This window comes from Lucilia sericata, unplaced genomic scaffold (genome assembly GCF_015586225.1).
Source record: "Lucilia sericata isolate MDLA Ls3-8-SP2 unplaced genomic scaffold, ASM1558622v1 Contig000246F_arrow, whole genome shotgun sequence".
In the NCBI taxonomy this organism is placed as follows: Eukaryota; Metazoa; Arthropoda; class Insecta; order Diptera; family Calliphoridae; genus Lucilia; species Lucilia sericata.
Window position 1 is genome coordinate 450,568 of NW_023994272.1, and position 15,080 is coordinate 465,647.

Consider the following 15,080-nt stretch of genomic DNA (forward strand, 5'->3'; position numbering starts at 1 on the left):
ATTGTTAAACAATATATCCCATCAAAAAAAAGAACTTCCAGAAGTAAAATTTATTCCATGGAAGTACTGAAAAAAACCTGCACAATTGATGTTATAGGAGGGATGTCCTTTCTATTTGATACCAAATTCCCTACTTCTGAAGTCATTCTCAAGAAGCAATTTTTATGTTCGTTTTTGAAAGTTATTTGTAAGTGGAATGGTAGTATTAGATAATAAAACAAATTTTTAACTCAAAAATACCAGTACAAAAAATATATCTTCAGTTTTGAATAAATAGAACTATTTTCGCTTCTGGGGAAGACATTAAACATCACTTCTACCGAAACTTAACAAGATCACTTTGAAGTGGTGATAAATGTAATTGATTTGGAAGTATGTACTCAGATAGGTCATTAGTGAATTCTATTATAATTTTTGTACAAAATTCTATCACGTTTGCTGCACGATCAACATATTTATCGGTGTTTAGACTGTATTTCGGTGCCACTTCTATGGGTTAAAAAATATAATCGTGGACCAATATTTCAATGCAAGGAAAACCATTTCAATAAGAAATATTTGTGGAACATTGCTCCTGTATATAATAATATATTTATGTATATTAGAGTTGTCCCGTTTTTATGGAGAAAAACTAAGGTTCTGATGATGTTCTTATCGAAAATGAAAACTTGGTTCATTCTAAGAAACAGTTTCTTTAAATTTTCGTCCTGGATTCAATATTCGGTGAACTTCGATTCGATTCCCACCTGAGGCATTAGTTAAGGAGCGCACAATAGGCCCGATAGAGGCCTAAGTGTATTTCTTCGGATTTGATGTCTATACTAACCAACTACTATTATACCCACCATCAAAAAAGATGGGGGTATATTGATTTTGTCATTCCGTTTGTAACACATCGAAATATTAGTCATGCCCGTCCGTCTGTCTGTCTGTTGAAAGCACGATATAGTCCGAACGGAACGAGATAGAGTATTGAAAATTTCCACAAATATTCTCTATAGATAAAGTTTGTTTGGTGTTGAAAACGGGCAATATCGATCCACGTTTTCGGATAGCCTCCAAAAACAGCTTTAATGGGCATACCTATCTGTTTCAAAAGTACTAGTATAACGATGAAATTCGACATAAATAAGTTTTATATGATCAAAAATCTCCCTAACAAATTTTATGAGAATCGGTTCACAATTGACCCTACCCCCCATATAAGGTCCCCTTCAGAAAATGACTTTAACGCTCATTACTGGCTTAAAAATACGAGTGTAGTGATTAAATTCGACACACATAAGTTTCAATGAAGCCAAAATCTCTCTATCAAACTTTATGTGGATCGGTCCATAATCGACCCTACTCCCTATATGAGGTGCCCTTCAAAAAATTACTTAAACGATCATTACTGGCTTAAAAATATCTGAAATGCGATGAAATTCGACACACATATGTTTTATACAAGTTAAAACCACTCTACCAAATGTATTGAGGATCTGTCCATAAGAAAATTACTTTAACGATCTTTGCTGACTTAAAAATACGTGAACAGTTATGAAATTTTATATAAGAATCTTTTATAGGAACGTAAATCTTCCTACCGAATTTCATGCGGAAAGTGTCGGGAAGTGATATTCGATGTAAAGATGTTTTATATGAACCAAAATTGCTCTAAAAAAATTTTATGAAAAAAAGGTCCTCTTCAGTTAATTTGATGAGTAATGTCACCCTGATGTTTACAGGGGAGCATTCCTTTTAAGGCATATGGTTTGATGGTGGGTATATCAGATTCGGCGCAGCACGAATATAACACTCTCACTTGTTTTTTTTTTTTTTTTTTTTTTTGGAATACAATTTGTAGTCAATTGTCTAGAGCATATTTTAGTAAGGAATTAGTTACTGGTTCTAATCCTAGTAGATATTAGAAGTTTTTTTAAATATTGATTTTTTTCATTGAGTATAAGAATAGACTAATAAACACTGAAAATAACTGAAAAAATAACTGAAAAAAACTTAAATTTTTTACTTACTTTATGATCTTCATATAATTAAATTCCATATAGATCTATCAGTTTTAAATATATTTATTTCGCTTTACTTTACATCTAACACAAAATTAAAACCCATTGTTTTCGGCAGCATACTTACAAGAAAAGCAATTATAAGATTTTATTATAAATTTTCTTTTTGCTCAAAATATTTTCATAAAATTCAGATTTTCATTTTTTTTTTATTATTCAACATATACAATTTTTAACATAAATTTAACATTCGTTGGTCATTGTCGCATAAAGTTCGCAGTAAAAATTATTTCGAAAATAATCTATTTACAATAAGAAGTCAGTTCGGCAAAGTTGCAGCCTTTAACGCAGCACTCATCATAAATACCCAAAAGATTGCGACGTCTGCGAGTTTTGGCAAAGGTATTGACATGATCACCCATTAATAAATCATCCAAAAATGAGCCTTTTGTATGCATAGGGGTATCGTCCTCAATGTCATTATAGATATCCAAAACATCCAAGTCGTTGTGTAGGGGTACTGAATAAGGAAAATTATTAAAAATAAGTTGAAAAAGTGTATTTGATTAAATATTACCTGATTTCTTAGTGATCATTTGATTATAACCATTAAGGCAAACTGATTCGAGGACCTGTACTAATACAGGGCCACACATGCGCTTAGTACCAGCATGAACCTCATAAAGAGCAGCAATGAAAACAAACAAACACAACAATTTCATTTTGTTAAAAAATATTTTAAATTACTTTTAACAAATTATTTCTTTTAATAAAGAATTAGTTATTTGTAGGTAATAGATGGCTTAAAAGCTTAACGTTGACTGTGCTTTTTACCATAATTATCTCAAGTATTTATAGTTAAAAATTAAATGGTTATTTGTTATTGCAGTCTACTTAGACTAAAGGATAACGAAGAAAAGCTGTCATTTTAAATTATTTCAAATCATGTGCATTTATTCGATACACATGTGCATATTAATATTCATAGAGATAAATATTTATGACATTGATTTATCGTTAGATTGTAGTTGTAAGAGAATAGATAAATAAACATGTTAATACGCCTAAATCTTAAGATGACAAATATGTCTATTGTTTCTAAGATGTTCTATAATGTATATTATATAATTATAACTGCAAAATCAGCATATTAAGTGGTGGTAGACTATCCACACATACATATGAGAGAACTCAACGTCATTAACCCACAAGTATTCAAAAAATCATCTTCACAGACACATAATTATGCAAATTATCTTAAGGATACACTTACATGTATAAACATTGACACATTGTTTTAGTAATTTATGTAAATTAAAGTAAGATACAAACACGTTGATATACATACATAGTCTATGTATACAAACACCTTAATGTCTTATTAACTAGGCCAACCGGATTTACACATTGTTTACGAAATATTTATTGAAAGAGTTACTTTTTGAAAGTAATTTAAGTTAGACAAAGTTCAAGTGAATATGCTCAAAGTAAAATTTTATATTAAATAGATTAGGGTGTTTTTTAGTTTTTGAATTTAGAGCAGCGTGAATGTGAAAAAAAGTATTTTGAAATCATATTCGACTAAGCCGGGGGTCCCGTGGATAACTTTTAAGAATAAGAATACCTCTCAACCGATGCGTTTTAATGTGCTAAATAATAGAATAATAAATATTATTTTCTTAAAGAGCCTGTGTTCCCTACTAGCAATTGAAAATCTTGATCTTAGTATAATATGTTCGAAAAAATATTCTGGAGCCTTTTCGAAAAGGGTCTCAAAATTTCCGTAATTCATACTGCCTTTTGTAGGGATTTGGATTAATTATGGACCGAAATTTTTTAATTTAACTTATTATCTGATAGATGGGCTAAGTATAGAGCGATCCTCATAAATATGGTCCTCCTTAACTTGTTTCTATTCAATTTTATTGATATACATACTTTTACAACCCAGTTTTGAGGTTAAAAGTAACTTTTTTGAAGTGATTTTTTATGGAGGTGGGGTCGTTATTTATCGATCAGAAGTTTAGTTTCCTATAAAAGATGTTTATTTTAATTTCATCGCTATACTTGTCAGATATGAGTGTTAAAGTAATTTTCATTTTCTTAAATTAACGGCTAGAACCAATTATAGGCTGATTGTGCCCATTTTCAATACCAAACCAATAGAGAAAATTTCAGTCATGGAGCTCTATCTGCCGTGTATTTAACAGAAAGACAGACGGACGGACATTAGATATATTTTATTCTTATAAGGACCGATTATAAAAATACATTTTCGGGTCTACGACAACGGAATCTTAAAGACCATTTATCACTGATATTCAAATCTAATCCACCCGTCTCTTATCGTGATTCCTAAGAATCCTTTGAAAGTCAGAGATATGTTTTATTAGCAACAGCATTCTGAGGTTTTAATCTATCTGAGGTTTTAATATATAGATCCAAGTATCTTGGAACTGATGTTATTCCGGAAATAACATTCCTGACTGATTGGATGATTCTTACGAATTACGTACAGGAAACTGAGTTTCTGAACACTGGAACATAATTCATTCAGTGAACATTTTTTTCATCAAAAGGAGCGCACAACAGGCCCGATAGTGGCCTAGCTGTATTTTTTCGGATTTGATGTAGTATATATCCTCCTATCAACCTAACCTAATACATACATATGTATGTGCTACTGCACGTTAGCGAATTGCAGAATCTTGTTCATTGAATACTACTGTTCTTCGTTCAAACAGTTAAGACTAGGAGTAATCAATAGCGGAGTGGATCAATTTTGATCATTAAGAGCAGTATCTGAGATTTTTTGATCATCAAGAGCAGTCTCTGAGATTTTCCCAAGTTGAGAATCACTTGGAGCTAGCAAAAATGATATTCATATTCCTTTGACTGACTGATCGATGTATAGAAATAGATCTAATATAGTCCATCAATAACTTTTGTATATTATCTAAAATACTGTATTTCATAACAAAGGATCTTTCTAGGATCAGGGGTCGAAATTTGGTATCAGTTGCATTTTTTCCAGCTCAGATATCTTTTTTATACCCATCACCTTCGTGAGAAGTTTGTCAGTCCATTTGTAATTTCTACAATATAATTTCCAACCCTATAAAGTATATATGTTCTGGATCCTTATAAATAACGGAGTAGATAAATGAGAAAAAATCCGAGACAACCTCTGACAACAGCGTTGAGATTGTGTGTTTGTGTTTATAATATACAGTAAACCACAGGAAACAGTAATAACATTTAGTATTTGTGTCTGTTGTTTTGAATTTAATTTTTTGTCACAGAGATGGAAAAGCATTTTTAAACAAAATGCGATTTTTTTTTAATTAATGAAAAAATTAAAATATTATTATATTTAACACTATGGTGAAGGGTACATAAGACTCGGCATAACCGAATGTAGCATTCTCACTTGTTATCAAATTAATATAGATTGCAGGACATCAAAATGTTTGGGAAATAAAAATTCCTTCAAAAATTTATATTTAAAAATTTAAACCTATTACTATCTCTTTATTGATTACATTTGCGTTTGAATCATCTTATAGACAAAATCAACAGGACACATTCCTTTCCTTGAATTTTTCCGCGTCTAACTATCATAATTGAGCAAGCTGCAGCTCTTGACCCACATATCTTATTTTATTTATCATATTAATATACTTATCTAGCTGAAATTGAAGTATTTATCCATATTATCCATACAAAGGGTTCTTTTGCAATTGAATATTCACGGAATATCATATTGTGTTTAATTAATTGTTGAAAATAGGTTTTCCTCTTTTTATTTTCTTATTAACATCTTTTTTTTTATACTTCAAACTTATCCTTTAAATATAAAGTTTGCTATTTTATTTATTCCTTTATATTCAAAAATAAGTGCATACTCTTAAATCATACTCCTTATATATTAATTGAATTTTTCTCTCTTCCTACAGATACTATCGGGCCAATACAGTGCGCCATCAGAACGAAAATTGCGAAGGAGTATGCATGTTGAATCATTATTGTGCCATAACAAGAGTGGATTATAAAGAATTTCGACAATGTCTTGAGAAAGAACAAAGTGCATTGCGATCCGGTGGCAACAGGCATACTGCAAATGGAAAAATTCTTATAATATTATCAATGATGCTAACAATTACCATGGCCTATATACATAGTATATGTGATTTTTTGTGCATTTTCCAAAGGCTGATAACTAGATGTCAACAATTAAATGTAATTAAAAAATACCAATTATATGTACGTTTCAGGGAAATGGGAATAAAGTTTATGGGTAATTTTGTGGCGCCCAACAACAACAACAACGGTAGCAACAATAATAATGGAGCAAACTATAAGAAGGAAACAAAAGGCTTTGATCAACTTCTGCTCTATAATGTTGAGTCTATTGAGAGCAAAAGGTATCAGGCATTAAGGCAACAAAACCATAATTGTCACCATTGTTTGCAACAGAAACCCATGAGTATTACAGTGAATACTGCAAATATGGCTGAAATAAAAATCAAAGACGTTGTTACACAGCTTATTGTGGTGCAACCGAATCAAAGAGAATGCCAGCAAATAGTTTTAAGTCATACAAAGAAATTGTACACCGTTAAACGTAATACTCACAAGAACAATTTACGCTTGGAATATTTAAAATTAATTAGTTTATTAATACTTTATAGCAAACAAATACAAACATTAAGCGTATATATCTTAAGGGTAGCACAATATTCAATAGTATTAAGGAGAAATTTGCAAAAAACTTGTTCGCATTTAACCTTTGAGAGTTGTAGTAAACTGGTGATGAGTACAAGGTTTAGTCATCGTATACCAGTTGTAACAAATATTATGCTTATCTAATCAACTTGAGATAATAAGCCTTATTCTAAAAGGTCATGCTGTGAGAATATTTGTATGTCGCTTCCGGCTTTAATTATGTATAATTTATTTGCTAATTAGTATAATAACAAAAAAAATAAAGAAAAAAAAAAAAAAAACTCCTATTGATTTGCAGTTATATTGTATACTAATCGTAGTAGTTAAATATTAAGTTAAATTTATGAATTTGTTTATTTAATTAATTGCATAAAAAGGGATGTCATTAAACTATTTAAAGTGTTTTATAAAGAGATGGTTTAAATAAAGACTATATGTTCAAGGTTTGAGTTGTTTGGTTGTACTACTTTGAACATCTACGAGGGAGAAAATTCAAACTGAAACTCGAAACAGTTTTACATATTTATTACTTACAATCCAAATAACCATAGTATAAACTCCTATATCCAATGGTTTGCAAATCGAATGGTTGAAGTCTAACTAATAGAGTTATCTATAGACTAGCCAATAAATTAGTCTTATCTTGTCTTGTCTACTTAGTAGGCTGGTTCATAAACTATACAGTAGATTAACACATAAGCTTGTCAATACACTAAGCCATAGACTAGATAACATACTAGTCAGTAAACTATTTAACAGGTTATTCTAAGACTAGATAACAGAATGTCATCTGAATTTACTTACTAGTTTGTAGTCTATTGACTAGTCTATGGCCTAGTATGTTAATTTGCCTATGGACAATTCTATAGACTAGTCTGTTGATTAGTTTATCACTAGTATTCTAACTGGCTTAACTGGTCTACTCTCTAGTATATTAGCTATTTGACTTACTAATTTGTTGACAATTCTATGCTATAGCCTATTGTCTAGTTTACCGACTGTTGACGAATTAAAATACACTAGGCCATAGACTAGATAACATACTAGTAAGTAAACTATTTAACAGGCTATTCTAAGACTAGATATCAGATTGTTAACTAAGTAATCTTAGTAAGTAAAACAGCTAACATACTAGAGCATAGATCAGTCTATAGACCAGTTAAGCCAGTCAGTATAATAGTGATAAACTAACCAACAGCCTAGTCTATAGAATAGTCCATAGGTAAATCAACATACTAGTCCATAGATTAATCAACAGACTACAGTCAGTAAATTCCTCAGCTGAATGTTCAACAAGCTAAAGCATATACTAATCAATAGTAGAGTGCATAGCTTTTGAGAGGAATAGCTTATATCAATAGACTAATCCACTGATAAATTAACAGACTATTCAATATACTAATCCATAGACTAGTCAGAAAATGACTCAACAAACTATTTCATAGACTTGTTAACAGAGTAGGCAACAGACTAATCGATAAGCTGGTCAACAGACTAAAGAATAAACCAGTCAACCAGACTAGTGAATAGGCTAGTCAACAGTCTTAAAGTAAAATATATGATTCTTTCATTTCCAAATGTTCATTCAAATTCAATGCTATCAAACAATTACATAAAATGTGTTAATCGATATTAATTTTCATCCCTCGATTAACACGAGTGTTATTCTTCATACAAATATGCATGCATATGTACGTATGATTAATATTGAATTCAAGAATCACAATCATACGCCCTAAAAGTTGCTATGAGAATATGATATTTATTTTTCATAATAAAGCATTTAAGCAAATTTATCGATGAAATGGGATAAAATATTGACCGATGGTGGAGTCACCGTTTACATAACATTTATTTATCCTGAATTTCGTTACTACATTAGTAATTTTAAATGAATTGTTCACATTTAACTCATTTTTCTGAAGGGGTCTTTGAATGAAAGCTAGAGAGTCATCAAGGCAATTATAGTCCTGCAAATTTTTGTTGAGATACGAGTATATTAAACATAATTATGGGCTCATAAGCCCTATTTTAGACATTTTCAATAGGCTTCGTCCCTGGAATAATAAACGATTATGTACCAAAATTTATTGAATTATCTTAAAAATTTCGCCACGGAGTTTGCTTATAAGGTTTACACGGACAGACAGACAGACAGACAGACAGACAGACAGACAGACAGACGGACGAACATAGCTAAATCGACCGAGAAAGTGAATCTATGCCAATTTGGTATACTTTAGGTGGTGTATGACCAAATAACTCAATATATAATCCCCACTTAAGTTGTGTAGGGTACAATTATAGGAAAACTTTCTAAATTTACAATTCGAACTTGAATCTTATATAAATTAATCATTGCTGTATAACTTCTTAATAAGGCACGATTTCAAATCCTACCATAGAAATTCTTTAAAAATTCAAACCATCATCTCTATAAAATAAATTAAATAGTTACTTGTATAATAAACAAAAAAATACTTGTTAATAATTTGTTATTGTTTTTTCTTAAATCTTATAACAAAAATTTTATTTGTAGTTATAACAACTAAAAAAATATAAGACACCACATGAATACAACCAATTAGTGTAATAAATATAATTTAACATATAATTCTAAAAAAACTTCTTAAATACGAGATAAGGCTGATATGTAATGTCAAATGTTTTAAATTAAATAATTCCATGTTTTGAACACCGAACTTAAAAAAAAAACAAAAATTTAAGGTTAAACCCCCAGAAAAAATAATAAACAACTCGTATTAGTAAAAACAAAACTACATAGATAATTCTTGTAAACTAAATACTAAACAATTACCAACAACAAAACGAAGAAGAACAAATAATTATTGTAAAATTTATACATGTAAACAAAAAAAAAAAAAAAAAAAAACACTTATAACAACAAAATAGTAGATTTATAACTATAAATTAAATTTATTTATTATATAAAACAAAAACAAAAAAGTTTTATAATAATGAATGAGTTGTATAAAAAATAATAGCAAAATATATTGACATCTAAATAAATAAATAATGTCTTCGGACATTAAACATTAATAATGCAATGTAAATATATCTAACAAAAAAAATATAAAATGATAAAATTTATTTTATAAGTCTATGTAATCTCATGTGTGTAATTGTAAAATATTAAATAAATAATTTAATCTTAGCATTTATTATATACAAAATTCAATATATATAATGAAAATGGAAAAAAAACTCAAAAACCAAAATAAAACCAATTTTCATTGGGCTAGGCTTAAATTGATTATATATATTTAGTATATATCTGTATATGTAAAGTATTAAATATATAAATATAAAGGTAAATTTAAAGAGCAAATAACACACTAATAAATAATGAAATAAAAAGCAAAATCTATTTGTCTCAAATGAAATTATTTGATTTGTTTTAATTTATCTATTGTATGGTAGACAGAAGATGTTGAACGTAAGTATTACTGTGAATGATTCGTTTAGTTACTTGGGTATTAATTTACTAGAGAATTTTATGAAACAAAAACATTATTGAAAATTTAGCTATTAAAGTCATGTTATGACCACACTATTATGAACCAAGCTCAATGATTCTCCATACAAATTTTCGATTCAGTTTGAATATCCTTAAGAACGAATGAATATGATAGCTAATTAACAGAGACCGAAAATAACTGGTCACTGGTAAATTTCGGTCTAGGATAATTTTATCGAGCTTAGAGCTATAACGAATACTGTAAGCTCTACATTATATAAGTAGTAATCCATTCGGGAATAATCAGAAATGAAAGAGCGAATATACTTTAAAGAAAGGTAAGGAAGCTTGAAGAAGTAAACATGACGAATGCAGAACTATACTACTCAAGGAGATCTAAATTAACAAGTAAGAGTTCTATATTCGGCTATGCCGAATCTTGTATACCCTTCACCATGTGGTTAAATAAAGTAAGTACGGATTTTATTACAAAAGTACTAGAATGTCCCGTTTTATAGATTTTTATTCAATCAGATTGTTGTGTTTGTGCAAAATTAAACCAAAAATTACAAGTTATGGAACGAAAAAGTACCAAAAATGCTTTCCTACAGATTTTTATTAACATAGGACCAATGATATTTACTTTTATCTTTATAAAGAACCTATTGAAGAATGAAAAAGTACCAAAAAGTTCCTTCTAAGACGATCTAGCCATGTCCGTCCATATGTCTGTCCGTCTATTGAAAACACGATAGAAACCAAATGGAAATAGCTAGCGAGCTGAAATTTTGCTTAGATATTTTGTGTTGATGCAGTTTGTTTGGTATTGAAAATGGGTAATATCGGTCCACGATTTCGCCTAGCCCCCATATAAGGTCCCCTCAGAAAATTACTTTTACGCATGCTAAAAACAGCATCTATGGCGGTAATATTCGGCACTAGCATGTTTTATAGGAACTTTAACACTTTGTGAAATTTTAAAAGGATCGGCAATAATTGACTCTAAACCCCATATAAAGTCCCCATCAAAAAATTACTTTAACGCTCATAACTATCTAAAAGAAGCAGTGATGAAATTCGATATAAATATATTTTATAGGAATTTGAATATCTTTGCAAAATTTTGTAAGGATGGGTCCATAATTGACCCTACCCCCCTCGGTCCCCTTCCGAAAATGACTTTAGCGCTCATTACCGGCTTAAAAATGCCAGTCTAGCGATGAAATTCGATATGAAAAAGTTTTCTGCAATCCAAAATTTCTCTAGCAAATTCTATGAGGATCGGTCAATAATTGAACCTAACACCACCCCCCTATAAAGTTCCCTTTAGAAAATTACTTTAATTCTCATTACTGGCTTAAAAATTCGAGTATAGCAATGCAATTCTATGAGGATTGGTTCATAATTGACCCTGCCCTCCATATAAGATCCCTTTCAGAAAATGAGCGTTAATCATTACTATCTTAACAATACGAGTACAGCGATGAAATTCAACAAAAACAAGACCAGTATGAACAAAAAAAATATTAAGAAGATCGCGCCATAATTGACCCTACCTCCCCAGACAAGGTCCATTTGATTTTAACGCTCAATACTGGCTTAAAAATACGAGTACAGCGATGAAATTCGTCAAATCTGGGTCAATCATAATTGACCCTACCCTCCATATAAGGTCTCCATAAGGGAGCATTCCTTTTCAGTAATAGTTTGATGGTGGGTATATAAGATTCGGCACAGCCGAATATAACACTCTTACATGTTATAAATAAGAAAGTACAAGAACAAAATTTACCGTATGATGCTGTGTGTTGTTTATTTTTTGTCTGAACATGCAAAATAAATCACAATTTTTGATGAAATTTTCAGAGGTTGTCTCTGATTTTTGATTATATTTTGCTCATATATGGACCTATTTTGCTAATTTTAAATAGCATTTTTCCCGAACGTATGTCTAATAGAATTATCGAAGATTCGGATCTCTCTCTTCTCAAAACTGATTTCAACATACATACATACATACATACATACATACATACATAATACATACATACATACATCATACATACATACATACATACATACATACATACATACATACATACATACATACATACATACATACATACATACATACATACATACATACATACATACATACATACATACATACATACATACATACATACATACATACATACATACATACATACATACATACATACATACATACATACATACATACATACATACATACATACATACATACATACATACATACATACATACATACATACATACATACATACATACATACATACATACATACATACATACATACATACATACATACATACATACATACATACATACATACATACATACATACATACATACATACATACATACATACATACATACATACATACATACATACATACATACATACATACATACATACATACATACATACATACATACATACATACATACATACATACATACATACATACATACATACATACATACATACATACATACATACATACATACATACATACATACATACATACATACATACATACATACATACATACATACATACATACATACATACATACATACATACATACATACATACATACATACATACATACATACAGACGGACATGGCTAAATCGGCTCCGCTATTAATACTCGGAACAATTATATACTTTATATGCTCCGAAAATTATATATATTATAGAAATAACAAATGGAATGACAAACTTATATATACCCTTCTCCCTACGGAGAATGGTATAAAAACATGGGAGAGAGAATCGCATAGGAACACTTCGAATAATGGAATGGTGAGAAGGATTACTAAAATCCTATAGGATCACGGACGGGTAGCCTCATCATTTAGTATAGGTTTAAGGATACAACTAAATAAATTTAAGATTTACTCCTTGACTTCTATTTATATAATTCTACTATTTAAATACAATAAATTTCATTTGCAAACATAAAATTCAAGCAACTAGCAACTTTATAATATGAACCCCAAGTGTTTAGTTGTCAATAGTGACATGATTTCTAAAGGCCTAATCGTTAAATCTCATAAAAAAACTAAATAACATCTAATAACATTAAAGTCAAGTAAAATAGAACAATACAGAAAAAAACTGACAACTGTCACTTTAGTCAAAAACCCTTTAAACACAAATAAACATTGACATAAAACACAACAAAAACTGATAGACAGAAAGCAAGACAGACAGACAATCAGAGAGAAATAAGAACTGAAAATAATACCAATGGATACATGTTGTATAAATATTCTATATGTACAAACAGACATACATATGTGCATGTATGTATATATAACTATGATTAAATCTACTAAACAAATACATAAATAGTAGATTTACATACAGACACTTCAAGCAGTAAGTATTGCATAAAATATTGTATAGACATACAATCCATATGATACAAACAAGTGTTTGTATGTTTTTAAATGAACAAAAAAAAATCCCTTAATGTACAGAAGGCATTAGAAACGAATACTCATTTGAAATCCATAAGAAACACATTTGTACAAATAAATATAAATGTGTATTTAACTGTGTTGGCAAGCTGTTACACTAATAATATTTGCATTTACATTTTACATTTAACTGGCACACCTTTAATTACTTTACAACATTTGCAAAATTCAAATAGAATTTACAAGAGGGTACAAGAAGAGCAGCAGAAAAAAAAAGAAGAACAAAGAAATGGAAAATAGCAATACTTTGATGGAAAGCACTTAATGTATGGTGTTGTCTTAACGAGGGTCGTAGGAAATATTTGCTTAAATGCTGTAGATTTATATGTGTTTATTATGAGAGTATTCTATGGTATTATGGCATCGCAAAATTACTCGTAGAAACAAGTTTCTCTTGTGCAGGAACTAGTTTCTCTATGTTATACTTTTCCTTTCCTTAGGATTGTGGGATTTTCAGCATTAGTTCAGAAATAAACTACGAAATCCCTAATATCTTCTCAAGGTTTTACTAGGGAAGCTACATTTTTGGATAACAATTCATTGGATATTGGTTAGTGAATGTGGTCATATTGAAGACTCATTTAGAATTTTTACTCCATTGAAATTTTGCAGCGATGATTAGATATTACTACATTCACTAAGTTAGTGTTACAGGGTCTAAGACCTCCGATGCGTTTACAAACATGTCACCATACTTCTATGAGTGGCAAAGGAAATTTTTAATTGTTTTTTCTAATAAGCCCTATTGTAGAAAAACAACATGTTTTTTTTGCTGCAACTACAAGTTTATCGACTGTAACGGGAGACACTTGTCCTTAATTTCTGAGAGGAAAAACTTCGTGGATCTATTTTCAGACTATCAGCTGAAATCCAATTATTTATATTATTGGTCATTGTGGACGACAGATCATTGTGGAGGTGTTGCCAAATCAAACAATGCCAAAAACCTTCGACATACCTAGGACAACCATGTTGCGGATCGTGTAATCCCAAAAATACTCCCTTGCCTTAATTATGGGATTGCATGATCCGCAACATGGTCCCATGTAATGCAGGCTGTCCCTGCAAAGATTATTGGAGTATATGATCTATTTAAGTAATCCAAAAACTACTCCTCTGTATACATTATTGGAGTATATGACCCGTTCAGTATTCCTATGACGCATGGATCATGTTTTTTTGGAAACATGATCCCCTGCATCACAGGGGACCATGTCGCGGATCATGTAAACCCATAACTAAGGAAAGGGAGTAGTTTTGAAATTACTCCCATGTAATGCATGGTTGAATTACGTGGTCCTCTCCAAGGATATCGCAATGTTAAATGGAGTATGTTTTTTCC

The 15,080-nt window shown here is 30.2% G+C and overlaps 2 protein-coding genes across 3 annotated transcripts in view; one reads left to right on the plus strand and one right to left on the minus strand.

The window, feature by feature from the left end:
- The window catches only part of LOC119602636 (acid sphingomyelinase-like phosphodiesterase 3b), a 281,130-nt gene extending 271,506 nt beyond the window's left edge, over window positions 1-9,624 (plus strand). Inside the window, exon 12 of one of the 2 annotated variants that reach the window (XM_037954250.1) lies at window positions 5,963-6,977. In XM_037954250.1, coding sequence (XP_037810178.1) covers window positions 5,963-6,875 — 913 coding nt within the window. In that variant the 3' untranslated portion in view covers window positions 6,876-6,977. Of the gene's footprint in view, window positions 1-5,962 lie in introns of both variants that reach the window. The other variant, XM_037954251.1, reaches the window with a different exon arrangement.
- LOC119602639 (probable insulin-like peptide 1) lies at window positions 2,120-2,823 on the minus strand. The gene is made up of 2 exons (XM_037954260.1): window positions 2,584-2,823; window positions 2,120-2,526 (listed from the first exon to the last, which is right to left on the minus strand). The coding sequence occupies exons 1-2, from the start codon at window positions 2,726-2,728 to the stop codon at window positions 2,309-2,311; spliced, it is 363 nt and encodes a 120-aa protein (XP_037810188.1). The 5' UTR covers window positions 2,729-2,823; the 3' UTR covers window positions 2,120-2,308.
- Window positions 9,625-15,080: the final 5,456 nt, after the last annotated feature.